Raw genomic sequence first — 25,113 nt, 5'->3', positions numbered from 1 at the left:
ATTAATGACATTTATCATAGATCTCTACCAATGAAGTGGGGTGCATCCATCCCTCCTGGCTCGTTGATTAGGTGTCGGCTGATTGGAAACGTTGAAAGCGGCGGCGACGGTGAATGGTCAGATAGGATCTCCCTTGAAAGTTGAGGGGGTGCAGGAAACATTGATCCCGCCCTGGTCTCCAAGTGGTCATTGCGCCCCTCAATGCCCGGCAGGCAGGACGTCATCCCTAGTATGGATCTGGACGCGTGCGAATCACAGGATGACCTGGTTGTATCTCACGCATGACCGCCGGACGATCAACCGCGCCTGGTCGGAGATCTTCAGCCCCCCTTACCCTCTCGAGCTCCGCCATTCAAAGTCGATCGAGACTGTGAATGATCGATAGAATACTAGTAGACCTGAGAACATATCACATACTTTTTTTTTTTTTTTTTTTCCTTTTTCCTATTTCTTTTTCTGATTTTTGAGGCTTCTTGTCTCTGTTCCTTGGAATGAACATGTTGAGTGGTCACCAGGCGTAGCCGCGTGGAAGACTAAGCCTGAGCTCTTTTCCCTTTTTTAACTCAGTCATCGAGGTTTCACAGGTGCCTGGCCGGAGCTTTTTCTCTTTTCAAAAAGGACAGCAATCCTCTTTTCTCTTTCATGTTGGTATCCGTGTTATTTTTGAAAGAAAAAAATTGCTGATCAATAGTTGTAGGTGCATATATATTGCATCTGCATCTGCGTGGTTTTATCCTCTTTAAGTGGGCAGAGTTTGGACCGTTACAACTCGGCCTAACTACCCGAAATATTACACGGCATATGCTGTACAGCAACGAATCAGTGGGGGAATTGGGAGCCTGGTGGATCAAATCAGGCTGAGACTGAATTTGACGGTCTCAACGGTTCAATGGTGAGTTTTTGAAGTTCTAGACTTTTTTTTTTCTCTTTGTCGTCAGGTACCGACGCCATCCGTGATGAAGAGCCATGGATATCAAAAGTGGAGCTCGGTACACTCTATGAAAAGACCACAAAAGATACACAAATGAGAGAAAAAAAGGAGCCAAAGACGCCAAATGACGCCATGTCCCGACAGGAATTCTAAGGAGATCCGAAGTGGAGTCCCGGAATCCCCGCAACCTTGGAAGTTGTACACGCAAGAGAAAGAGGGAAAAAAAATTAAAAGAAAAAAAAAAGGGTGAGAAAAGTCACTAATATATAAGGGGCACACGGCAGATGCGCAAGAAACATTCAAGTTCCTCGTCGGAATCATCCTATTACCCCTCTTCGCTAAGCAGTTCATTCTCAGGTGTGTTGACCCCCCCTAAACATTTGAATCTTCCAAGGTTGGAATGGAATGCTTGCCATATGAGCATGTCATTGGCTTTCCAATCATAAAACCCATACGCATTGTTCTCCTTCCATTGGAGAATCTTGGAAAATCTTCATTCCAAACGTTCCATACTTGCTTCGACACGTGTGCGCATTCCGTAATAGCGAAAATCCATATCTGATCGCATGCATAGGACTATCATCGCCGTCACCTCGTCTATCACCGAGGGATCATCTTGAAACTTTGATTCTGAGGCACGGCTACCCCACTCCAGTCTCCTTGTCCTCCCTGCGGGACTTGACCTCCACCTCGTCAACTTATAATCCCCCTTCCCCGCGCCGTTGCCGCTACCGATCCGTTTCTCCTCCTACCGACGCATTTGACTCTTTGACTCTTTCCTCCTCCACTCGTCCAATCCCCATCCCAAGACGGGCAATCCGAGTCTACGACGATCATCTCCCCGTCACACCGCTTACTGGCCGCTTCGATCACGACGACTACTTTGACGATTGGGAGCGTGCATCCTTGTCCGCCAAGTCCCGGCACATTTTGCCGTCTCGTCCATCCGGCCGCCCCGGCCGATACTCAAGCATGCGCTCTGATACTTCCCCCTTCTACTCGCCGGTTGCTTCACCCACAATGTCACCCAGACGACCCAGTTCACCTCAGCCCTCACGTTCCTCACGTACCCAACCTTCAACCAAGGCCATCCCGGCCTTCCAACTCGGAACTTTGCCCCGCTTCCACCCCGCGGTCTATCAACCCAGCCCTACTTCCCACACTGTGACTGCCCAACCACCTTCACCTCGTCAGTCTCGTCAAACTCACGGCTACCGTACCACCTCGGGCTCTCGGGACGTCAAATTCCAATACCGTGATCTCCTCGATGGTTCGACTCAGGGCCCGTCCGCCCCGCGCCTGGACCCACTTCTCAGTCCCGGCCCGGTCACTCCTTTTGCCCTTGAGGCTGGTGACTACCTCGCCGCTGGCTCAATTGCCAAGGAGCGTGCCCTGCGGGATGCAACTAACCAGCATGTCGGGCCTCCGCCAGAGCTGGTGGAAAAGCTGATTGCCCGAGAAAAGGAAAAGGCTCGTCAGAAGAGCCGCACATCCCAGAAGGGCCGATGACGCTGTGGCTTGAGCCAATTTTCACGCACGGATACTTCCGCAGCTACTGCTACTGCATCAGGGCCGTTATCCTTGCTTATTTCGTTTTTTTTTTTCCTTGTTTCATTTTCCATTTTTCGATCTTGAATTTTCGTCTTTGCTTTCTTTTTTTTGGAAAGACAGTAATTGGTTGACTATCATTTTCATACATCTCCATTCTTCGGTGTTCTTGGGCATGAAAACGCTTTCTTGAGAACCACGGCATCGGATTGTGTGGTTTTTCCTGTTTTTTCCCCCCCTACTCCTTTCTCATTTCCTTTCTCAAGTGACATTCTGATTAAAATCGGTGTTGCCCGTTTATATTACGACATCATGTATCTATACCCCCTTAGTCCATCATATGCATATTGATTTTAGACCTGTCAAAGTACAATGGAGACTTGAATCTTTCAAACTTGTCGATTTGAAGATGTACCGGATCTCTTTGTTCCTATCGATTTTTAGTTCATTGTTCCGATTCATGAATAGTCTTGTACTAAGCCTATCTGGGAAGGCTCAACCAAAAAAGGCAATATGTATACATCCTAGCAGTACTACTAGTAGTAGTTACAGTGTGGTATGAATAGCTTCTTCCATTTCCCCCATTTTCTGATTTTCTCTTCCCTTTCTTCTTCCCAGCTCTTTTCCCATCCTTCCCTTCACCAATTTCTGGGTCTTCTCAAGTGCTATCATTTTCCATCATGTTTCTCATCGCCAAAACCTCCACGCGTAATATACTTCTTCACGTCCCCATCCTGATTCTCCCTGCTTCCCTCCCCCATCTACCCACCAGCACATCTTCACTCTTTGATCTTGATTCCTTCCTCCATCATCTTTCGTCTCCCTCCATCATCCTTCGTCTCCCTCCATCATCCTTCGTCCCCCTCCATCATCTTTCGTCTCCTTCCATCATCTTTCGTCTCCTTCCATCATCTTTCGTCTCCTTCCATCATCTTTCGTCTCCTTCCATCATCTTTCATCTCCCTCCATCATCTAAGTCAAGGCCTTTCATGGGAGTTTCGTGTTGACTAACGGTGGCTAGTTAGGGATTCGAACGACAAGTCAGCGGAAATTTCTTGATCATTGCTCTCTGGATCTGGCTCAGACGTGTACACACTTTGGGAGAAATTTTGCTGATATGAAGATTTAGCCAAAAAACCTGTGGGCGTCAAATGGGTAGAAATACCCCTGCAGAAAATATCGAGTGTCAGAAGACCACCTCAGTTTCCTCGGATACAAAAAGCCTGTGACAATACCAAAGCATTTCAGCGGGCTTCAGTGGGCTCCATCGGGCTTCGACAAGTGCTATGTCTTTCGAAAGACCGCCTCGGATTCATCAAAGTACGAAAAAAAATACATATATGCGGCAACGCGAGGAGAATATACACGGACCGTCCCTCGTCCCTCAAGGCTGCCTCGGAGTGCTCGATCTTGCAAAGGATTGTCTCCGTAGAGTGAGTGCCTTGAAGCAGATTCTGATCATGTTGTGAAAAGCTAACCGAAAGGTCTTGCTTGTATCGGACTCGTCCGTGAAAGACTGAGTAGGGGTGCTTATGCCGACTGGCTTAATTTGTTTGTGGTTGGCCCGCGAAAGGTTCTTGCTTGTATCGGACTCGTCCGTGAAAGACCTAGTAGATGCGCCTCTGCAAACTGCCTCAGAAGACTACTGATTACGTTGTGAAAAGCTAACCGAAAGGTCTTGCTTGTATCGGATTCGTCCGTGAAAGACTAAGTAGGGGTGCTTATGCCGACTGGCTTAATTTGTTTGTGGTTGGCCCGCGAAAGGTTCTTGCTTGTATCGGACTCGTCCGTGAAAGACCTAGTAGACGCGCCTCTGCAAACTGCCTCAGTAGACTGCTGGTGAACGATTCATTGGGATTGATTAGGAACTTATTTCATATCTGAAGACCGCCTTTTATTTACAAACGACCGACCGATTCTCTCAGCCTGAGCACGACTGGATCAATACTGTGACAAATTTTATAAATCCCTTGAACTACGCCGGCTTCTGCCATAGTTCTCGTGGTGTCCCCCCAAGGGGAAGTGTTCAATCGGTAAGTTGTTACTTTGAGTTTACCCCAACAACATCATCAGCCAGTTCCAGTGAGCAATGATCAAAGGAATTGGGTTTTGGATTCGTGGCTCCAGTCATTGAACAATGCATAACAAACACTACGGTAAGTGTTGACCTTCTTGGATCCCCGATTGCTGATTGGCAGGAGACTTTATACCTGAAGGCTGAGGTGTCTGCGAGATCGGAGCTGATGCCGGAGCTGCACCGTTCCTCCCCGAAAAGAACCAGTGAATGCGGGGCCTTCAAGGCCGATCACTCAAGAGTGACAATTCTCCTCCCACCTTTCTCGGTTGCTTGAATACCCCATATATTCGTCTCAAGCCCCCGCACGAATTCTTCTCCTTTGAAATCCTCCCGATTCGGAACCTCCCACTTCGAATTGAGCTGTGCTCTGCTCCTGCTCGTCGCGCGACCAACTTCCGCTTCCTCAAAACGCGTCGACTGTCCTCTCTTGATTTTCTAGGTTGATACCATTAGCGCATAAAATCGGCGCAAGCGCCCTTACTTATTCAACATGACGGAACAAAGTTCTCAATCGAAAGGAACGGCCAGTACGAATCTTGCGCCCGCGCCTACCTCCACACCAGCTCCGGCTGCCTCGACTAAGAAAGACTACAAGGGATTTGTGGGTGGAATATTCTCTGGTATTGCCAAGTTGAGTGGTAGGTCTATTCCTTTATTCCTTTGAATCTCACTGTGCGTTGCATCAATACTTACGAGTCATGTTTCTAGTTGGCCATCCGTATGTTTCTCGAAACCCACAATCCAACTCGTTTGTCCTTAATATTGACCATGCCCAGCTTCGATACGATCAAAGTCCGTCTTCAGACCAGCCAAGATGGCCACTTCCGGGGACCTTTGGACTGTACCATGCAGACAATACGGAAAGAAGGCGCGCGAGGCCTGTACAAGGGTGCAAGTCCACCACTAGTTGGCTGGATGGTGATGGACTCTGTGTAAGTGTTTCCCTCGAGAATATGTACGCTTTCTGCCGCTAATATCATTATTTGAGGCAGTATGCTGGGATCCCTCACATTATACCGACGACTTCTCCAAGAAAACATCTTTTCCAACCCCGGTCTCCGCCCATACATCCCTTTTACACGCAGCCAACCTGACTTGAAAACTCTCCCAACCTTTGGCCATGGTATTGCTGGTGTCTTCTCAGGAATGACTGTCAGTCTTGTTGCTGCTCCAGTTGAGCACATCAAAGCCCGGCTGCAGGTGCAATATTCTGCCGACAAGAGCAAGCGCATGTACAGTGGTCCTATTGACTGCATTCGCAAAATTGTAAGTTGTGATGATAAATTGCCGACATGTGTTTTTCTTGCTGACAGGAAGAATTTAGCTTCGCACACATGGTATCAGAGGGTTGTACCGCGGCCTCTGTGCCACCATGCTCTTCCGCTCATTTTTCTTCTGTTGGTGGGGTTCCTACGACCTGATTACTCGTTACATGCAGAAGAACACAAGCCTCTCGGCACCAGCTATCAATTTCTGGGCTGGTGGTATCTCCGCTCAGGTCTTCTGGGTCGCCGCTTACCCATCAGACGTGGTGAAACAACGGCTGATGACAGATCCAATGGGCGGATCTCTCAACGACGGACAGAGGAAATTCCGAAGCTGGAAAGATGCCGCAGTGGCTGTCGGGCGGGAACGTGGGTTCAGAGGCTACTGGAGGGGCTTTGTGCCATGCTTCATCAGGGCGTTCCCGGCGAATGCGATGGCCTTGGTTGCATTCGAGGGAGTGATGCGCACTTTACCATGAACAAAGCTTTAAAGAGTTTGAGATGTATATATAAAGACTTGGAAAACAGTCGCACAAAAGAACATAGACATATACCAATATTACTTAGATTTCATATCCCTGCACATCTTACCAAGACTTGGCTCTAACTTCCAACATTTGAAGGTTTACTGCATATACTTGATTTCCCTCGACGGAAACGCCACAGTCCGAGCTCAAGAATGTTCACGATCAAAACATATGGCTGCATTCAGCGAGCAAGAAAAAACACGGGTAACTGTTTCTGGAATATCGGCATCCTCGGGGCGTGAATATTGAGAATGTGTTGCCATCGGGCCCATTGTGGCCGAGGCTGTTAACGCCGATAAGGAAATTAGCGTAGTACTAAGTGTAACTATAGTGAGAGAGAAAAAACGTGCACATGTGCCCACAGAATTTCTCTTTCCGGTTGGCCAAAACTTCAATTCAAGGATTTCTATTTCTCTTCTTCTCTATCTTTCATCCCAAGCAGTTGATGTGGCCTTGAAACTGCAGGGGTTTTAATAATATCATACTAACTAGTATTCTTTCATCAGCAACGCAATTTAGGTTAGCCAAGGTTTGGCTGATCCTAGACCCCTGCGGCTGCCTGAGGCACCAGGTCGATCACCGTTTCAGATTGAACGTCTGGCCACTTTCCAACACTTGTACATCTTCAAATCTTCAATTTTGGAGATTTGGTCGGAGCGGCCATGGCCGTCGTACGTTCAATGCGACGTACAAGTCCCACAACCATTGTGCTGGCCGCCGTGCTGGCCTTTGGCTTCATTTGCTTCCTCTTATCGCCCTCGACGCCCTCCGCAGCAGCCGCCGCAACATCGCAGCAGCGACAAGACAACACAGCGGAACACCCTCTCTCTCCACCGACAAAGCCTTTCCTCAAGTCACAGCCAATTCGGAGCGATGGATACCAAGCGGCCCCGCCGGTCGTTCATTACGATCTCAACAATCTCACCAGCACGAGTACCTCCGCGGCCAACCACGAGCGCATCCTCATCCTCACCCCGCTAGCTCGCTTCTTCCCAGAATACTGGACCAACCTGGAGAAACTGAGCTATCCGCACGAGCTCATCTCCCTGGGCTTCATCGCCCCCAAGACAAAAGACGGAAACGCAGCCGTCGCTGCGCTGGAAAAGGCCATCTCCCGCACGCAGTCAGGTCCCATCGACGACCGATTCGCCAGCATCTCCATCCTCCGCCAGGACTTCGAACCTCCGATCCTGTCGCAGGATGAAAAGGTCCGCCACGCAATGGCCGCGCAGAAAGAGCGCCGCGAATCAATGAGTCGCGCCCGGAACAGCCTCGTCTTCACAACCCTCGGCCCAAGTACCTCATGGGTCCTCTGGCTGGACGCCGACATCATCGAGACTCCCCCTTCGCTTATCCAGGATCTGACTCGCCATGACCAACCCGTCATCGTTCCTAACTGTTTCCAGCGCTACTACGACTCGAAGGAGCGCAAATGGGATATCCGTCCGTACGACTACAATTCGTGGATCGATAGCGAAGAGGCGCAGGCGTTGGCGGCGAATATGGGTCCCGATGAGATCTTGCTGGAGGGATATGCGGAGCTTCCTACTTACCGTACCCTCATGGCATATCTGCCGGACTTTAATGATCTTGATCCGCATCGCATGGTCGCCCTGGATGGCGTTGGTGGGACTGCGCTTATGGTGAAAGCAGATGTTCATCGCGACGGTGCCATGTTCCCTGCCTTCCCTTTCTTCCATCTCGTTGAGACGGAGGGATTCGCCAAAATGGCGAAGAGGCTGGGTTATGCGGTATTTGGTTTGCCTGATTATTTCGTATGTACCCTTCGCTCTTTTCCCAGGGCTCGATTCAATTCAACTGGTGGCACCTCTTACTAACTTGGACTCTAGGTCTATCACTATAACGAGTAACGGGGTTTTCCATATTCCATTCGCAGAACCTCAATCCCACTTTTGTATTGGTTGCGCGCCGTGCGCCGATCGTGCATTTTCATCTTGCAAATCGCACCCTGTCAACATTCTTCGGCGTCTATATTTTCTTGTCGGGGGTTTTGTTTTGCTTCTTTTCCTGAGGTAGCCTCTGTTGTTTACCTCTTTTTTCTCCCGTTTCTTTTCGGGGACGTCCAAGATTGGTTTCTTTTCCTGTGTGCATTACGAAAACGACTACAAATTGGTCTTTCTGTGGTCAGGTCGCTACTAGACAATGTGGAGTTTACGGGCGTTAGAACTGAGAATTTAATTGCATTTGCAGCTTCGAGTCTAGTATGCATACTTTGAAGCGATCCGTCAACTAGGTTAAAATCAGAGGTGTTATGCAACGGGAGTGTGTGATAGTACCGAAGTAGAACATCAGACCCTTTTGTCTTCTTCATCTACTAGTATGTATGTACCTGGCCATCCTCTTAAAATCCCAGGTGCCGTTGCCCTAGTATTAGGCTTGCATCTCTCATCAATTCTAGGTTCGCAGTCCTGGGAGTGAACGACCGCTCAACATTGAAGTGCGTTACGTAGCACCTAGATACACATGTATTGGTAAACAGTGCAAACAGTGCGCCAAATTGTGCTTATCCCGCATCTGGCTCCGCAAACATTGAAGTTCCGTCCCATTTACATATGGGGAGATCCCGACTCATTTGCAAAGGTCCATGGTTCTGAAGTAGGACTAATACAGGAGACCCATAAGTCTTTACCAACTTGGCCTATTCTGGGTATGTAAAATGGTCTAACTTTATGAGTTATATAGATTCGTTCTGGTTCGATGTTTATTTGAACTCACAATGGTGGTGTTTGAGCTGCTGCCACGGTTGAAGAATCCAGATGTCCATATTCAACGGCGGCCAGTGATAACATGCATGTGATATACATATATTGATCTGATCTACAACCTAACCGGCTCTACTTTTTTATCTTCCAATCTTTTCGGAGAACTTGCCCATCTAACATCTTCTACTATTCTACATATCCACAAATACCGACACTTATAAAGATGCATTTGCTTCAAAAGATCTTCAAGATAGGCGGTCTACATTCTAAAATCAAGAATCCACAGATGGCAAATAGTGTGGACTCCCCTCCACCATATTGCTCAGATCAGCCAAGGGCAAATGTGTTTGTTTATATCGTTGAAAATGAACGCCATCGACGCAAAATAGAAAAACAAGTGGATGACGTGGCGGACCGACTCGACATCCAAGGGCACCGACTCGACATCCAATTGGAGACTCTACCCGGCGATAAACTCGCTCCAAGCGACCATCTCTTACATGGTCAAATATGCCTAGACGTAGCCCATTCGTTGAATGAGATGGCACAGAAATTGACTGAGATGGGAAACCTTTTGCAGTCACGCAAACCTGAACACGTTGAGCTTTATGAAACAGTTTCAAGACTTAACGATGATGATCTTGATCGGATTCTTCAGGCTTCTTCGAGGGAAGACAAAATGCCGTGAATACGGCGAGAGCAGACTCGGGGTTGCTAGAAACATGGGAACTATTCATCTTTGACGACTGCTTTAAGGACTGGTCACATTTGCTTTGATTTTGCTCTTTTCTACTCAAGTTCAAGGATGTAATATTCAAGCTTTCACTCCTACTGGGAGATTATGCTGCAAGAGAGAGGAGTGGTATGGATGCGTGGAGGAAAAAAGACTTGACTGGCTGGCGAGAGCTATCTATCAATACAAAATCAGTACACTTGTCCCATCTCTGTAGGGTTGACTATGTGACCACTGACACCTCTAAGTATGGCGGCCGGTAAGCGCCATCCTAGTGCCATAACCCAATTTCGATTTCTAACTTCACCGCCCTGTTTCACGCCCGTATTGTATTTATTACGTACACATGTGCAGGAATATCTTAAGGGATTTGATCTAAATACGGATCACTTTTAGAATAGACTTGAGAATAGACTTGAGAATAGACTTGAGAATAGACTTGAGAATAGACTTGAGAATAGACTTGAGAATAGACTTGAGAATAGACTTGAGAATAGACTTGAGAATAGACTTGAGAATAGTTAATGGAGTTCAAAAACAAATCTGAATTTGGAATTACTCGTAATTTACTTTCTGCCGGTCGGAAAGTTGGAATTGGGATGTGTCGTGACGACTCGTGAGGGTGGCCCTTAGTTAGCTATCGGCCGCCGCAATCTCTGGCTTACCAAGTTACCTCCATTGTTGACGCGGGCACGCAGCCACTCAAAGGTCAGGGCTGTCTGCGGCGTCGCAGCCACAGTAAGAAGATCGGCGTTGGTCCTATGCACGTGGTCGAGTCTTAGCTTACCATGTATACATTGGGCCCCCAACAGGGGAACCACCAACTGCTCCTCCAGCCCTGGACAAGTCGTTTCTTTTGACTTACGGGACATCTTCCTTGTGGAGCCGGTTCGACAGGTAATAAGAGAGGCCCGCGACAAGCGGAATGCCCAGGCAAATGGAGATTCCCAACACCCAGTTCCAAAAGCCTGGAGGAGGTCGTAGGCGGTGGAGGAAGGGTGTTTTGCAGAGGGGTCGTTCGAGGGAGTCGGGGCAGCCGGAACGGAGGAGGTTGTTGTTATCGTTATCATCGTATTGATGATGACGGTGGTGGTCTGGGTGACAGTCATTCTTGCGTTCAGATTGTTAGCCATGATGATTGAGGATGATTGGTTAAGATAGAAACAGGACAAACACAAGAATCTCAGAAGAGGCAGGATATACCCCTCTCTCCTACTCAAGGAAGGCACGACTCTCTCTTCTACCTCACAACTATGTCTGTACTAGTAGCTTCTAATTTTATAAATTCACTCAAATCACCTCTATGCCATACCCAGATAAGGCATGTTTTTATCTATTCCTTATTTTGATTTCACAATACTTTCAAAATGGAGCTACTTGCTTCAAACGAAATGAGCCTCCACATTTCTAAGAACCACAAGTACCCAAGTGGTAAAGGGGTAGAATAGATAGACTAGAATCTTGGTACAAATTTTGACTCTTGCCTCCGAGTCTGGACTACATGTATTTCAATCCATGTAGAACCTCCAAGGTTCTTGTTTTATAGTCAGAGTATCCAATCGCGTCTCCGAGACAAAAATTAGTCCAAGCTTGGTAATGCTTAATCCCAGGAGATTCTATAAAAATGTTAGCAAGTCAAGTCATCCAAATTGATTTCCGGATGGAAAACTCACGCAAGCATAATTCCGGCGCCGAGGGCAACGGCCAAAAACTGTGTAATGGTCTTGCGCACCTCAACGCCCTTGTCCTTTCCAGTCTCCAGCAACTCAGGAATAACAGCCACAGTTCCCACGTACAAGAAGGTTCCTGCGGTGAAAGGGAGCAGCATATCACCCCAAGTAAGACTGGTGCCCCAAAGGCCAGAAGCAGGCGCATCCTCCAGCCCAGCGCTGTTTCCACCAAATTCTTGGACTGCAATTCCAATGCATGTTCCCAGGAAGGCACCAATTGCAGTAACAAACTGGGCACCCATAGCTTTACGCTTGGAGAAGCCAGATTGAATGAGCAAAGCAAAGTCACCGACCTCGTGCGGAATCTCGTGGAAGAAGACTGCAACGGTGGTAGTTGCGCCAAGGGTGGGCGAGGCATAGAATGATGAAGAAAGAGCCAGGCCATCCGTGATGTTGTGTGTGAAATCCGCAATCAAGTTGAGGTAGCCACCCAACTTGACGCTGGGGTTGATTTCCTTTTCTTCATGTTCGGGGGCGGCAACTGAGTCGGCGGACTTCGTGTTCGACTTGCGCTGCTTCAGATCACCGGCAGCCTTGTCGGTCTCGGCACTGCTTGTGGATGCAGTGGACACCGTCTCTGCGTGTGCATGTCCGTGCGAGTGGTCGTGGCCCCCTGCGCCGCCAGTTGCGATGCGAAGTGTCTTGTCCATTGCGACAAAGGTAAAGAAACCAACCATGATACCCAGGCCCAAGAGGAGATTCTTGTTGGGCTCGACCATTACGAAGCTGACATGATCGGGGGAAGCTTCACCGAGGAAAATCTCAGGGAGGAGGTGGAAGAGCGTGTCGCCTAGTAGTCCGCCTACGGCGAAGGCGACCATGACAGACAGAGAGGAGGGATCGATGTTGGGAGGGCATAGTGCCAAAAGGAAGTCTGGTGATATCAATACAGTGTATTTGAGGCAGGTTGAAGTGTCTAGACATACTGGGTGGACCGGAAATATACAGTGTTGCAAGCAAGGCATTCACGGCGGGGCTCCCTGGGAACAGAACAGCGAAGATTTGCGCCGTGAAGCTCGCAGTTTCTGGTGCGGTGGACTTTTTGTGTTGGTTTAGAGACTCAACAAGAGGACAATGCTAGTACTGTTAGTTGTTTGAAAGGAACTGGCAAGTCTGGACACAATGAGCATGATTCTTCCGTACCTGCAGCTGTTCCTCGATCTGGCTAACAGACATATCCTCGGGACGAACATTTGCCGCAGCCAGAGCAGAAAAAAGCAGACATCCTGCAGCAATTGCAATTCCTGTCCGACGAGAAAACATCTTTGAAGCCATTGGGATATTAAAGTAAAAATCCCCTGAGAGCAAAGAAAGTGGAAACCAAAACAAGCCGTGGGGGCGGTCTTATCCGGTATCGAACCACTTGTACTTTACTTATCGGACCCTGATAAACTCTGGGCAAGACACTTTCACCGCCTTCCGTGCGGAGCGGGAAAAAAAAAGTTTCTGGGCCGCGCAATCTGCAATTTGCAACCAATACCACCTTTTACACATCAAAATGGGTAAACTTTTACAGAAGAAGAAGGCCCGGTCCGGCTTGTCCAAGGCTAAGGCCAAGAACAACCGCCTGAAGAGCGGTAACAAGAAGATCAATGTGTTGGGCAACGCTATCATTGCTGCGAACTGGTATGGAAATGACCCGAAGAGAGAAAAAAAAATTAAATTTATACTAACGATCACTGAATTTAGGGACAAGGACCTCACTCTGACACAAAACTACAAGAACCTGGGTCTTCTGCACAAACTCAACGCCCCGACCGGTGGTCGCGAACGTCTCCCTGGAACAGTTGGCGACGACGCTACGCACTCCTTGCAGATTCGGGACAGTGGCAAGGCCTCTGCTCAGATTGATCTTGGCGAGATTCGTGTCGAGCGCGATCCCGAGACTGGAAAAATTCTGCGCGTTATTCGCGACGATGAACAGATCAATGTTGCCGGCCGCTCGCACCGTGCCGCAAACCCGCTTAACGACCCTTTGAACGATATTGAGGACACCGTTTTGGATTTCAAGAACAGCGCATCGGGCACCGATGTTGTGAAGAAGCTGGAGCGCCAAGCCAACTCCGAGGGTGTTGCTGAGAAGGCTAAGAAGCCTCGCCACCTGAGTGCTCGCGAGATTGAGTGGGTTTCACGACTTGTCGAGAAGCACGGAGAGGATCTTATGGCAATGGTCCGAGACCGCAAGCTCAACCCTATGCAGCAGAGTGTGGGAGATTTGCGGAGGAGAATTGACAAATATAAGGAGTACCAGGCATCCCAGGAGTGATGTGTGGACTTTCTTGCACGTTTGTCTCTAGCATTCGATTACGGCGATTCGGGCGTTCTCTGGGTTGTGTTTCAGAAAACAAAAAGTGGTCTAATGTTTGTACGCATCCATATCCATGACATATAAATGTTGAGCAGTACATAGTAGCTCGGACCGAGTGAAATATTATACTTTGATATCGTGACTTCCGGTACCATCTAGTACACAAATTAATGGCCTAGGGTTGAATACGTGACAGTGCTCGTGCCAGCTGGGGGGACATTCATGCGCTGCACAATTCGTACCCATCGACGGCGCCGCCATTCTCCCACTCCGTAAGAAGCAGGGCTTCCTTCTTCCCAATCCCGCGTGGTAGACCTTTTACGGGGTTCTCTTGGGAGTGCACCCTCCTGTTTTCTCTCCGGTGGTAGGTCTCCATAAGCCATTGCGGTTATTTCTTCTTCTTCACTGGCCGATGGTTCGGCTGGAAGGTCCCAGACCCAGCCTCCTACCTCGTCAACGATAGTGTTATCTTCTGGTGAAACACCTGGAACTTCGAAGCCAACGCCGGTGATCATGCGCTCCACGACCCACTCCCGACAATCCAAGTCAAGTTCCCATTTTTTGCTCTTCCACTTCCATCCAGGTGGTGTGCGGACATCGTCAAAAAATCGACACCCACGAGGCCGATCGCCTGCAATGCGAGAAGGAGAGAGTGGGTCGTAAGGTAGTGGACTAAACAAGAAATTCTCCCAACCGGATTCCGAAGTCCCTGGAGATCTGTGTTGTATTTCAAAAATCTCGACCTCACGCTCTTCTGGGTCGGTGTCTAGTGAGATGTCCGCCAACTGTTCCAAAGCAGAAACGGCCGCAGATGGTGTTTTTGGGACTGGTTGCCCGAACAGCTCACGCTCGGCCTCCTCACTGAGAAGGGGGGCATCTTGATCCGTTACTCCGCTCACATCCTGCAATAAGCCTTGGAAGAACTGTCGCACTGTGGGGTTATTTAACAAGACACCTGCATTCCCGGCCACTAGCATCACCAGCCGAAGTGGTACAAGATGTGCTGTTAAGAATAGCACCACCGTAGCCACCGTGCAACCCAAGAAGAGAGCTGAAGACAGTTTTTCGTTTGAGAAATTAGTGAGTGGTGCAACGACAGAGACCGTTGCATCATGAGCGTCGGAGAAATCCGCCATCACGTTCTGTAGATCACGCATGTTACGGAAAAAGTCCTTGGAAGTTTCGGGAGCGGGCTTAATAGTCTTGGCCGGTGCTAATGCTGGCCCTTCATAAGAGTAATAAGGTGTCGTGCTGGAGGTGGATGTAGAAGGTGGTGGAGGGTGGCGGGTCAAGAAGGCCGGCACCATGATAAAGAGTAGGAAAATCACCAGTGGGAGAACCAATAGCAGGTGCGGATCCAGGCAGACGAAGGAATAAACGAAGAGGAAAGATATTGTGTGGGTTGGTGTGTTCCAACAGAATAGACCCTCTGCCTGAGCCTGGAAAAGAAATACCACGCCGATTCTACATGAGGATCAGTTTTCATGTTCCAGCAATTGCTAGGTGGTTCAGCCGTTTAATACTGACCTTGCATTAAATCGGCGAAAGTTATTCGTCATTGCTGGGAGACTAAATGGTGGCTTTTTTGGGGAATTTGCCATGGCCTTGTCCCCGGTGTTGGGTTCCGCATCATCGTCTGCGGGGATAACTTGTTGCAGAAGCCTGGGTTTATATTAGACGCTGGATCTCTATCACATGCATCTTGAAGTATTAGGCAGATACTGACTTATTAAATAGCCGGTCCTGAATTGTGTTTTTCGACATGGAAGATGATCGCGAGTGCGTGCTATCAGGCGAACCTTGCCTCTGGTGCCGCTGCTTCAATATGGACAAGCCCGAGCCTGGAGCCTCTTTGCGAGTTGCTCTAGTTTCTGAACCTGGATCATCCATCTTGGAAGGACTGTGGCATGATATTCAAATGAATTTGTAGAAATAGGCAGACATGAAATGAATGGGAAGGAAGAAAGCAAGAAACAAGAAAGCTGCCGAGGGGAGATCTTTCTATGGTTCCAAGCACATGCGCTGTTGATCGGGTTGGTGGCCGGTTAAATCAGGCCATACTAGTAGCTCTTTACTTTTTTTTTTTAGCTATGTGTACTGTGTACTCCGTATGTACTCCGTATTTTGGATACAATGTTACCTCTTGCGATCGGCGTCTTCTATGTGGGGTTCATTTCAAATGGCGGGTAATCTAGTAAGCCGTTGTACCATACAAGCAGTTTGCAATCAGGGGAAGTCCCGACATTTAATTCATGTAATTGTGCTCATCCTCCTTTTGTCCTTTTGTTTTTTTTCTCTTCTTTTTCCTCCTAAGACACTTAAGAGTGTTCTTTGAAAATTTCACTACCTATTCTAGAATTCCCTTTGTCGTGCTTTGTTGGTGGATCTTGATAATCTTTTGCGACCGCCCTGCACTTGCCCCAGCAACACGACTAAAAGCTACACCAAAATTATTTCTGGGAAATTGGAAATATCCCACCTTCTGTGATTTACCCCCTCCCCCTTTAAGTCCCTGAACCCACATTCACCTGGGCATCGTATACGGCCGTTCTTTTGTTGAGCCCCCCGATATGGACCGGTAACCGCCATTTGACGAGTCGCGCGACTGTGCTCAAGGCTCTTCCGAGTGGGGATTCGAAACCCGCTTTCTCCTGAATGCCATTGCTGTCAGTCTTTGTCATTTCTCGGTTTGGCCAGCGCAACAGGCTGTCAACTTTAAGATCGCAGCCGTTTCGTCCGATTGTGATTGGGAACAATGCCAGTCAATCCACCCCAAACTCCAGGGAGGGGTCAAGCCGGTTCAGTACAATCTCATTCATCCAACCCATCTAGGAATGATGACTCGGGCTCTGGAGGTAAGTTATGTGAGATTGAAGCTACCAAATACCACAATGAGATCAAAGCTAATACATTTTTCCAATAGCGGAAACCCCCGCCCGCAGACGTCTTGTAAAGGCAGCTTCAACCAATTTCCATACGAATTCTACGAACAATTTCGATTCTCAGCCCTCGAGGGGAGTAGCGGGTCCTCGTGCTGGGGGGGCAAACCGCAGGCAATTATCTGTTCGAGGCAATGCCCCTCAGGGGCCGCGACCGCAAGACGCTTCGCGCTGGAGGTGGGTTTGGACTGCCCCCTGATTTTTGTTGTCTCAAAGCGGGCAATCAATAATTCTTGAACAATATCATCTAATTTTGGTCTTCTATAGCAAACCGTCCGGTGGCTACTTCCATTCCGAAACTTCATCAATCGACTCAAGCAACGATTCTAAAGGATACAACCTCCGATCTACGAGTGTGGGAAATTTGGCGAAGCAAGATACTACTCAAATTCCTCCGGACAGCATGGATTTTTTGGCGCCAATAAATTTCGATGACTTTCACAACAGCATCATGGCGGAGCCCAGTTTGAATCACTTCCCTATGCCCGGAAATGGAGGCGCGAGCTCCGAGAATAGAGACTCGGGTCTGTCTACCAACAGTTCCTGGACAAATAACAGCTACGAGAGCAATGTTTCTGATCGCACAAGAAACGCGTCCGCCCGCCGGAAGAGCGAAGTATCGCGGTTCCATATTCAAAATGTTCCAAATCCGGGGTTGCTCACGACCTCTGGCAACACGCGGTCGCGACGCCAAAGCCTTGCTCAGCCCGCCGCCAATGCAGGCAATAGTAGCCCCGGTGTCGGGTCGCGTCCGTCTCGCAAATCCATCAGCTCTGGCGCATTCGCCCCGACCAGTGCTTCAGCAAGGCGCGCCAGCTTGAGTGCCCGCAAGGTTAGCACCGACCCGTTGCGAGAGTCGAATGGTCTTCTTCGACCGCGGGGCACCCAGACAGATTTGGGGCGGGATGAACCTAAAGTTCCCTCCTCTCTGCGAAGCCTCAAGGCAAAGTCTTTCCAACCCATTCCACGAGAGCCGCGCGGGGCTTATTTGACCGCGTCCGGGACAGCGGATCACAGCCGGTCCTCGTCGACTAATGCTGTTCGTACGCCTGTCAAGAATAACACATCCGGAATTCCCGCTGAGGCAACACCCACATCTTCTTGTTCATCTTCCAAGCGTATGTCTGTCATGCCGCATGCTACTGGTTTAGGCGCCCGCACCATCAGTCCCACGGATGCACGGCGCATGAAGCGGATGTCCATCGCACCTCCTGCACCTCCTATGCCACATACCCCACCCACACAAACAGAGCCCCTTCCTGTTCGGCCTCTTTCCTCAACCCAATCCCCTTCCTTCCTCCCACGAAAAAGCATCACTCCATCCTCTAACCGGACCACGCCAGATCCCAACCGCAAGTCCTACAGCTCTGGTTTATCGTTGTCATCAAACACTAGCTACAACTCAATCCGGAACTCCAGCAGCTCGCTTCAGCCCCGTCTTTCTCAGAACTTCTCATCTTCGCGATTACCTACGCCGAAGCCACGCGCCGATCAATCGGCGTCAAATGGAGAGGAAGAAGTGCCTCCAGTGCCTGCAATTCCCAAGGCCTATGAATCCCCCAAGGGTGAATTGGATGCACCAGTCTTCCCGGCTCCAAGAAAGTCCAGTTTGCCAGTGGATATCAGTCAACTGCAAATTACACAGGACTCAGAAATGGATACCCAGCGTCGAGTCGGCGCTACTGGTGATGATAATAATAATGACTTTGCGACTGAGCGGACGACAAAAACGCCCGAGTCGCGAACACGAACATCCACGGTCTTAGGTCGCAAGGGCCTGCAGCCATTGAAGCTGCCTCCTTTGAACCTTCTGCCTCTGGGAACTCCAATGACCACGAAGATCGAAGCTTTAAAAGACCGAGGAGCGGAAGAGCGAAAGTCTTATACTCCTTCCAATCAAGTCCAATCAAAGACACCCAGCACACCGATGACTGCTTCAAAGGCATCTAATTTCTGGTCATTCCGCGATGATGAAGATAAGGCCCCTGCCACCCAGGTACGCAGCAGTACGTCCCATTTTGCGATCAGCACCAGCTCCACAGCGGCTGCATTACGGGCGGCCAGCAGTACCAGCGCGTTTGAGTCACTCGATACACCCAGTGGCACGCGGAACATATCGCCATACGCATCATACACACTGCCCAAGAGTGGGAGTGAGTTTAATGCTCTCCGTCATCAGGCTAGTGGCGACTATTCCAATAACCGAGCATCTCATTCGTACAAGTTGACTGGTCCACGCCCACAAACACAGAGCGCTACTTTTACACCTGCTGCGGAAAGATTAAGCCAGATTTCGACCCCGTCCGAGCCAGACAGCACCACTGCGGTGTCTAATCCCTCACTTCGGGATCGCTTGAATGTCGCACGAGTTCGCAGCAACTCCAAGATAACTCCCTCATCTGACACGGATACCGATCCCTCCAAATACGATCATATGCCACCACCTAAGCTCCCCGCATCTGCAACATGGAACAATCTGTCTTCTGTGCCTTCGACCAGTCCTAGCATCAAGACATCCTATCTTAAGCCCCGCCGCCAATCATCTGTGTCCAGCATAACAAAGCAATCGGTTTCCCCTCGAAAGCCCAGCGTTAGCAGCGAACTAAGTGTCAACTTGGAGCCAACTCGTTCCAATGATTCTTCCGGGAGTCTTGATCCTTCGCATGCCCGACCTACCAGCACATATGTGTCTCCGGTGCACAAAATCATCAGCTCTGCTCGTTCCAGTGCTGCAGCTGCAGCTTCTCGGTCGGCGGACTCCAGTGTTGACGCTGACATAGTGATCGCGGATGAGGAAATGAGGAGGCTTGGAGCCAAACGCAAGGACTTTGAGAGTGCCGCCAAAACATTAGACGAATTACGTCGCAAGGCAGGACCTAAGGATCGTGTAAGTCCGGCCTCAGCTCTCAAGATGGCCAACTTGAACATCTTTGAGCGCGGTGAGATCATTGATTACAGAGATATCTTCTTCTGTGGCACTCAAAACGCGAAGAAGCATGTCGGTGATCTCCACTCGGGTACTGCAAACTTTGGATACGATGACGATCGTGGTGACTACAACATTGTAATGGGCGATCATCTTGCATACCGCTACGAAGTTGTGGATGTCCTTGGCAAGGGAAGTTTCGGACAAGTCGTGCGATGTGTTGATCATAAGACTGGTGCTTTGGTCGCAATCAAAATCATCCGCAACAAGAAACGATTCCATCAGCAAGCTTTAATCGAAGTCAATCTTCTCCGGAAGTTGAAGGACTGGGATCCGGATCGTCGCCATAGCGTGGTCAACTTTGTCGAGAATTTCTATTTCCGTGGTCATCTCTGCATATCGACAGAGCTTCTGGGAATCAATCTCTACGAGTTCATCAAGGCGCACGACTTCAGAGGATTCAATATTAAGCTCATCCGTCGGTTTACCAAGCAAATGCTCAGCAGTCTTACCCTGTTGCACGCCAAGAAGGTCATTCATTGCGATTTGAAACCAGAGAACATTCTTCTTGTTCACCCGTTGAACTCTGAAATTCGAGTGATCGATTTCGGCTCCAGTTGCTTCGAAAACGAAAAAGTCTACACATACATCCAGAGTCGATTCTACCGTTCACCTGAGGTCATCTTGGGCATGTCTTATGGTATGCCCATCGACATGTGGAGTATCGGATGTATTCTTGCTGAACTGTTCACCGGATATCCTATCTTCCCGGGTGAGAATGAACAGGAACAACTGGCCTGCATCATGGAAGTCTTTGGTCCTCCTGAGAAGCACTTGATTGAGAAGAGCACACGCAAAAAGTTGTTCTTCGACTCCCTAGGCAAGCCACGTTTGACTGTCTCATCTAAGGGCCGGCGCCGTCGTCCCAGCTCCAAGGAGCTTCGTCAAGTTCTCAAGTGCGACGATGAACCCTTCTTGGATTTCATCACTCGTTGTCTGCGTTGGGATCCAGCCCGTCGACTGACCCCTCACGATGCCTTGAAGCACGAGTTCCTCACCGGTATCAAACCATCAGCTCGTCCCAGAATGTATGCCCAGGCCACCGCAAGCTCGCCATCTAAGCGTAGCACCGCCTCCAATGGGCGTCCGCTACCCGAGCCCCCCAGTTCAACCTTGAAGACTGGCACATTCCTGCGCAATCGCGATCCATCTGGAAATTCTCCGGTCAAGGGTTCTGGGAAGCGCCATTCAACAGTCAGCGGTCCCCCGCCGTCCAGTCCCGCCAAGCGAGCGGCCAATAATTCCACCACACTGCCTCGTGCTTCCGCACGAAGCATTAGTGGAAAGCCCGATCTTGCTACCGCGGCGGCTGCGACCAGCTTAGTGAGTAGCATGGAGCCACTGGCTGGTTAGACACCATGAATCAAAAGCTGACCCGCCGACAGAGGACCAAATAACCCCTCTTCTTCTTCAAATTCTTCTTCCCCTTCTTCTCCCCCACACTGTAATAATGATTGTTCTTACTTTGTTTTTTCCTTTTTTTTCCTCTTCTTTCTTTTGTTTTCTTGTCTCATGTTCTCTCATGCATCAGGTGGTTTGTCATGTCACGCATTTGTTGATCTGGTTCGGGGGACCCCACGGCCAAAAGGACGGCATCCATCCTATACCCTTTATGTTCGTTGACAGCATTTGCATCTGAGCCCTGATATGATTCATGCGACGGGGCTTTATTATGTTGATGTCTCTCGTTTGTCTTGCTGCTTCTCGCTTCTATACTGATGACCCATCACTACCCCCCATCAGGACCTTTTTTCTGGTCCTGCTTTTGTACAGTTTGACGTTGTTTTTTTTTTTTTTTTCTTGCATCTCTCCGAGAGAGCTTCACGACCATGAACTTTCTTCAGAGCATTTTGATTCGAATGTTGGCAATCAATGCATTACTACGATACATAACTACTATCATAGATTTGGAGTACGAATACTGAATACACGATTGCACATTTTACATCATTTTCCATTCAAAGGGGTTGAATAAATCAACTCTTGCTTGGATGATTGAAGCTGTCAACTTTTGATTCGAATATTTGGTCCATCCCATCTATAGGCAGAGTGGACCTACACTTGTGCATTCCCAGATGCACATTGTATTGAGACTCTTGCGGTAGAACTGTATGTACTGCTGTACATACCCGGGTACATACATGCCAATAGGCCTCGAGAAGCGCGATTTTGAAATACCAGAGATTAAACTTATTGAGCCTTTTAATACTCAGCATAGAATTAAGACTTCTCGTTTTAAAGCTCGAACTAGTAATAATGTACCTGTGACAATAAAGAAAAACGCAAGCATACTAGTACGGAGTAGAAGTTCTTAGTAGCTGTGGTCTGTACCTGACAGAGTGGGTCGCGGCGAATCGGACTACTTGGCCTCATCGCCTTATCTGACCCGCACTCCACCTTTCCTTTTCTGTTCTTCAATGCTGTTGGCCTCCATTTCGCAATGAATGGCTTTGATTCTAAGGGCCTCGATGAGGACGACTTTGGAGAAAAGACCGCTCTGTCGGGGCTGAAGACCTTTGACGCCTTCCGTGAGTCTTCTCTGCCCATGTACACTTTGTACAGACACGCGATCCACGAACACCAACATCACACTTCACCCAATTCGAAGACCACGAGGCAATAAATGTTTGAGAAATTGGGAAGCTAATGGTTACATCGTACTAGCAAAAACAAAGGCCTCTTATACAACTCCAACCCACCGCGGTGGCCAGTGGACTGTCCTCATCCTCCTCGTTTGCACTATCTTTAGCTTCTCCGAATTAAGAACATGGTGGCGCGGCACAGAACAACACCACTTCAGCGTGGAAAAGGGCGTCTCCCATGAACTTCAGCTCAATCTCGATGTCGTCATTAACATGCCCTGCGACACCCTCCGCGTGAACATCCAAGATGCAGCCGGCGACCGCATTTTAGCCAGCGACATGCTCAAACGTGAGGAAACAAGCTGGAACTTGTGGATGCAGAAGCGCAACAAGGACAAGCATGAGTACCAGACGCTCAACCACGAAGAGAACGATCGGTTGTCAGAGCAGGAGGCAGATTCGCACGCGCACCATGTTTTGGGCGAGGCGAGACACAACTCGAGGCGCAAGTTTGCCAAGGGTCCCTCCATGCGATGGGGTGATGTGGCGGATGCCTGTCGTATCTACGGTAGCTTGGAAGGAAACAAAGTGCAGGGAGACTTCCACATCACGGCAAGAGGACACGGTTACAGGGAGTTCGCGCCGCACTTGGATCACAGTGGTATGTCTTTTCTTTGATTCCGTCTCGATGTTTTCGATCTATTCTACTTACACTTATCCCAGCCTTTAACTTCTCACATATGATTACCGAACTCTCATTTGGTCCTCACTACCCGAGTCTCATGAATCCTCTCGACAAGACGATTGCTGAGACGGACAAGCACTACTACAAATATCAGTACTTCCTTTCTGTCGTGCCAACCCTCTACACCAAGGGTCGAAGTGCCCTGGACAAATACACCCGCAACCCGACCTCGGCCACCGCTCGCAGTGGTCGCAACACGGTCTTCACCAACCAGTACGCGGCGACCAGCCAGTCCGAAGAGATGCCTGAGACACCACTTCTGGTTCCGGGTATCTTCTTCAAGTATAACATTGAGCCGATACTGCTCCTTGTCAGTGAAGAGCGCGGCGGGTTCCTGGCGCTTGTTATCCGGGTGATTAACACCATCAGTGGAGTGCTTGTGACTGGTGGTTGGATCTATCAGATCTCAGGTTGGGTTGGCGAGATTGCCGGGAGGAGGAAGAAGGAGCAACCGGAGGGATATTTGACAGGAAAGCATTATAGGGATTGATTTGAATGTTCTTTTGCGAGGGTTTGATTTTATTAGTTTCAATATATGGTTGCATTTACAATTTTACAAAGGCATTGCTTCAAGATTACCAGACAAGGATCCTAGGCTTCAGACATCTGGAGACAACTGGAATCAAATCTCTGTGAGGTAAACATGTCAATTATATTTCAATAAAGCTACTACACCCACTCCAAGCCCCAGACTATTTGTTGAATGACGCCTTGCGCAATGCGTTGGCCTGGCATTTCCACAAAGGCCGTGCAATTTGCGAAAACCGAGGACCGAATTCGTTTATCAACCGTTGAACAAAGGCGTCATCAGAGCCATAAAGATTCGACTCAGGCACCGAGATATCCTCAAACTCCTTGAATGTCAGATATCTCCAAAGACTCCTCCAGTACATCACCGATTCCCTTGCTGCAGGATGTTCGGTATTGATATTTGTCGCAACGAGGTAGAACGACGATTTGATAGCATGGCACTTGGGATGCTTGTAAACCCGGATATCCGAAAACTGATTGAATGCATTCAGTATGCAAACAGTATCCCACTGCTCAACTCGGTGCAATAGTAAAACCATCGAGCCGCCATTTTTCAAATGATTCATGGCGAACAGCACTTGGGAAGTCGTCAACCGTGGGGCTTCGCAGTCTTGACGGTATTCCTCCCTAGGATGCTCTCTGCCTACAGCTCCTCCACAGATCACAATGTCATAGATGTTATTGCCCAAAGGCCGACTAGTGTCGAAATGGTTCGCATCGGGATGTCCGTCTGGAATCTGTCCCTCGTATCCCATCTCTGTAGGAAACATCGTGATATCGGCATAGATTATTTCCCGGCAATATCTCTGTGCGAGGACTTCGTAGCCGCCGATTGCGGGTGGAAGCGTGATGCCGTCGATCACGGGCTGTGAGAGATCCTCTGCGGCCGTCTTTGTGAAGCCGCCTGGTGCCATGCAGAGATCGAGGACTTTGAGGCCTGTAGACTTTGACTTGAAGATCGGTGTTGCATCTGCAAGTCCTCTTCCAATTTGTGCCGTCATCTTGTAGAAGCTTTCTTTTACTGCTTGGCTTGGGTCCAAGGCGCTTTGTCTTCGTTTTTGGAAGAACTGATCTCCCTCTTCGCTTTTCCAGCCCTGGGCCCATTATTTAGATGTTTTGCTTCGTTGTGGTGACCCTTAAGTAGTATACTGCCCGTGACTTACTTTTTGCTTCAGGTCTTTCAACACTTTATACGCTTTATCAGAGGATATGAAAGCCGTCCACGGTTGAGTAGATTCAGTCATGGTGTCTTTTTTGCCCAGGATTTTTGGCGCAGAGAATAGGCAGTGAATATGGGGGAAGGTAGATGCACAGGAAGGAAAATCTTGGAAAGAGAGAGAAAGCCAAAAAAAAAAAAGACTTTATAGCAATGCACCTGACCAGGCAACAAGGAAGCAATCAGTCATAATGAGGCAAACTAGTACCCCGTAGGCTAGGTACCCAACACACTTTACCGGTATCTACTCGCGTACCTAGGCATATGGACCT

General features: G+C 49.0%; 10 protein-coding genes across 10 annotated transcripts; 6 read left to right on the top strand and 4 right to left on the bottom strand.

Annotated features, from left to right (window-relative positions):
* Positions 1 to 1,215: 1,215 nt before the first annotated feature.
* On the top strand, positions 1,216 to 2,440 carry N7466_008520 (uncharacterized protein; the record flags this gene model as incomplete). The annotated part of the gene is made up of 2 exons (XM_057167909.1): positions 1,216 to 1,288; positions 1,506 to 2,440. The coding sequence occupies 2 exons, from the start codon at positions 1,216 to 1,218 to the stop codon at positions 2,438 to 2,440; spliced, it is 1,008 nt and encodes a 335-aa protein (XP_057018540.1).
* Positions 2,441 to 5,046: 2,606 nt separating this feature from the next.
* Positions 5,047 to 6,300, top strand: N7466_008519 (uncharacterized protein; the record flags this gene model as incomplete). The annotated part of the gene is made up of 5 exons (XM_057167908.1): positions 5,047 to 5,194; positions 5,265 to 5,274; positions 5,333 to 5,488; positions 5,549 to 5,822; positions 5,881 to 6,300. 5 exons carry the CDS (start codon positions 5,047 to 5,049, stop codon positions 6,298 to 6,300), a joined length of 1,008 nt encoding a protein of 335 aa, XP_057018539.1.
* A 710-nt stretch (positions 6,301 to 7,010) lies between these two features.
* On the top strand, positions 7,011 to 8,219 carry N7466_008518 (mannosyltransferase complex subunit MNN9; the record flags this gene model as incomplete). The annotated part of the gene is made up of 2 exons (XM_057167907.1): positions 7,011 to 8,123; positions 8,199 to 8,219. 2 exons carry the CDS (start codon positions 7,011 to 7,013, stop codon positions 8,217 to 8,219), a joined length of 1,134 nt encoding a protein of 377 aa, XP_057018538.1.
* Positions 8,220 to 10,513: 2,294 nt separating this feature from the next.
* On the bottom strand, positions 10,514 to 10,937 carry N7466_008517 (uncharacterized protein; the record flags this gene model as incomplete). The annotated part of the gene is made up of 2 exons (XM_057167906.1): positions 10,514 to 10,563; positions 10,670 to 10,937. The coding sequence occupies 2 exons, from the start codon at positions 10,935 to 10,937 to the stop codon at positions 10,514 to 10,516; spliced, it is 318 nt and encodes a 105-aa protein (XP_057018537.1).
* A 467-nt stretch (positions 10,938 to 11,404) lies between these two features.
* On the bottom strand, positions 11,405 to 12,809 carry N7466_008516 (Zn(2+) transporter YKE4; the record flags this gene model as incomplete). The annotated part of the gene is made up of 4 exons (XM_057167905.1): positions 11,405 to 11,420; positions 11,478 to 12,408; positions 12,461 to 12,611; positions 12,678 to 12,809. 4 exons carry the CDS (start codon positions 12,807 to 12,809, stop codon positions 11,405 to 11,407), a joined length of 1,230 nt encoding a protein of 409 aa, XP_057018536.1.
* Positions 12,810 to 13,032: 223 nt separating this feature from the next.
* N7466_008515 (nucleolar protein 16) lies at positions 13,033 to 13,800 on the top strand (the record flags this gene model as incomplete). Its single annotated transcript, XM_057167904.1, has 2 exons — positions 13,033 to 13,160; positions 13,224 to 13,800. 2 exons carry the CDS (start codon positions 13,033 to 13,035, stop codon positions 13,798 to 13,800), a joined length of 705 nt encoding a protein of 234 aa, XP_057018535.1.
* Positions 13,801 to 14,009: 209 nt separating this feature from the next.
* Positions 14,010 to 15,732, bottom strand: N7466_008514 (PEX28-32 family peroxisomal membrane protein; the record flags this gene model as incomplete). The annotated part of the gene is made up of 3 exons (XM_057167903.1): positions 14,010 to 15,306; positions 15,370 to 15,504; positions 15,569 to 15,732. 3 exons carry the CDS (start codon positions 15,730 to 15,732, stop codon positions 14,010 to 14,012), a joined length of 1,596 nt encoding a protein of 531 aa, XP_057018534.1.
* Positions 15,733 to 16,597: 865 nt separating this feature from the next.
* Positions 16,598 to 21,120, top strand: N7466_008513 (putative protein kinase; the record flags this gene model as incomplete). The annotated part of the gene is made up of 3 exons (XM_057167902.1): positions 16,598 to 16,697; positions 16,766 to 16,958; positions 17,049 to 21,120. 3 exons carry the CDS (start codon positions 16,598 to 16,600, stop codon positions 21,118 to 21,120), a joined length of 4,365 nt encoding a protein of 1,454 aa, XP_057018533.1.
* A 1,087-nt stretch (positions 21,121 to 22,207) lies between these two features.
* N7466_008512 (endoplasmic reticulum-Golgi intermediate compartment family protein) lies at positions 22,208 to 23,584 on the top strand (the record flags this gene model as incomplete). Its single annotated transcript, XM_057167901.1, has 3 exons — positions 22,208 to 22,295; positions 22,432 to 23,010; positions 23,073 to 23,584. The coding sequence occupies 3 exons, from the start codon at positions 22,208 to 22,210 to the stop codon at positions 23,582 to 23,584; spliced, it is 1,179 nt and encodes a 392-aa protein (XP_057018532.1).
* Positions 23,585 to 23,786: 202 nt separating this feature from the next.
* Positions 23,787 to 24,869, bottom strand: N7466_008511 (uncharacterized protein; the record flags this gene model as incomplete). The annotated part of the gene is made up of 2 exons (XM_057167900.1): positions 23,787 to 24,719; positions 24,789 to 24,869. 2 exons carry the CDS (start codon positions 24,867 to 24,869, stop codon positions 23,787 to 23,789), a joined length of 1,014 nt encoding a protein of 337 aa, XP_057018531.1.
* Positions 24,870 to 25,113: the final 244 nt, after the last annotated feature.

The sequence above is a fragment of the Penicillium verhagenii genome (assembly GCF_028828195.1).
Source record: "Penicillium verhagenii strain IBT 33310 chromosome Unknown utg000008l_segment0_segment0, whole genome shotgun sequence".
Lineage (NCBI taxonomy): Eukaryota > Fungi > Ascomycota > Eurotiomycetes > Eurotiales > Aspergillaceae > Penicillium > Penicillium verhagenii.
Note: the sequence above shows the minus strand (reverse complement) of the source record. Positions and strands in the feature narration are given on the sequence as shown.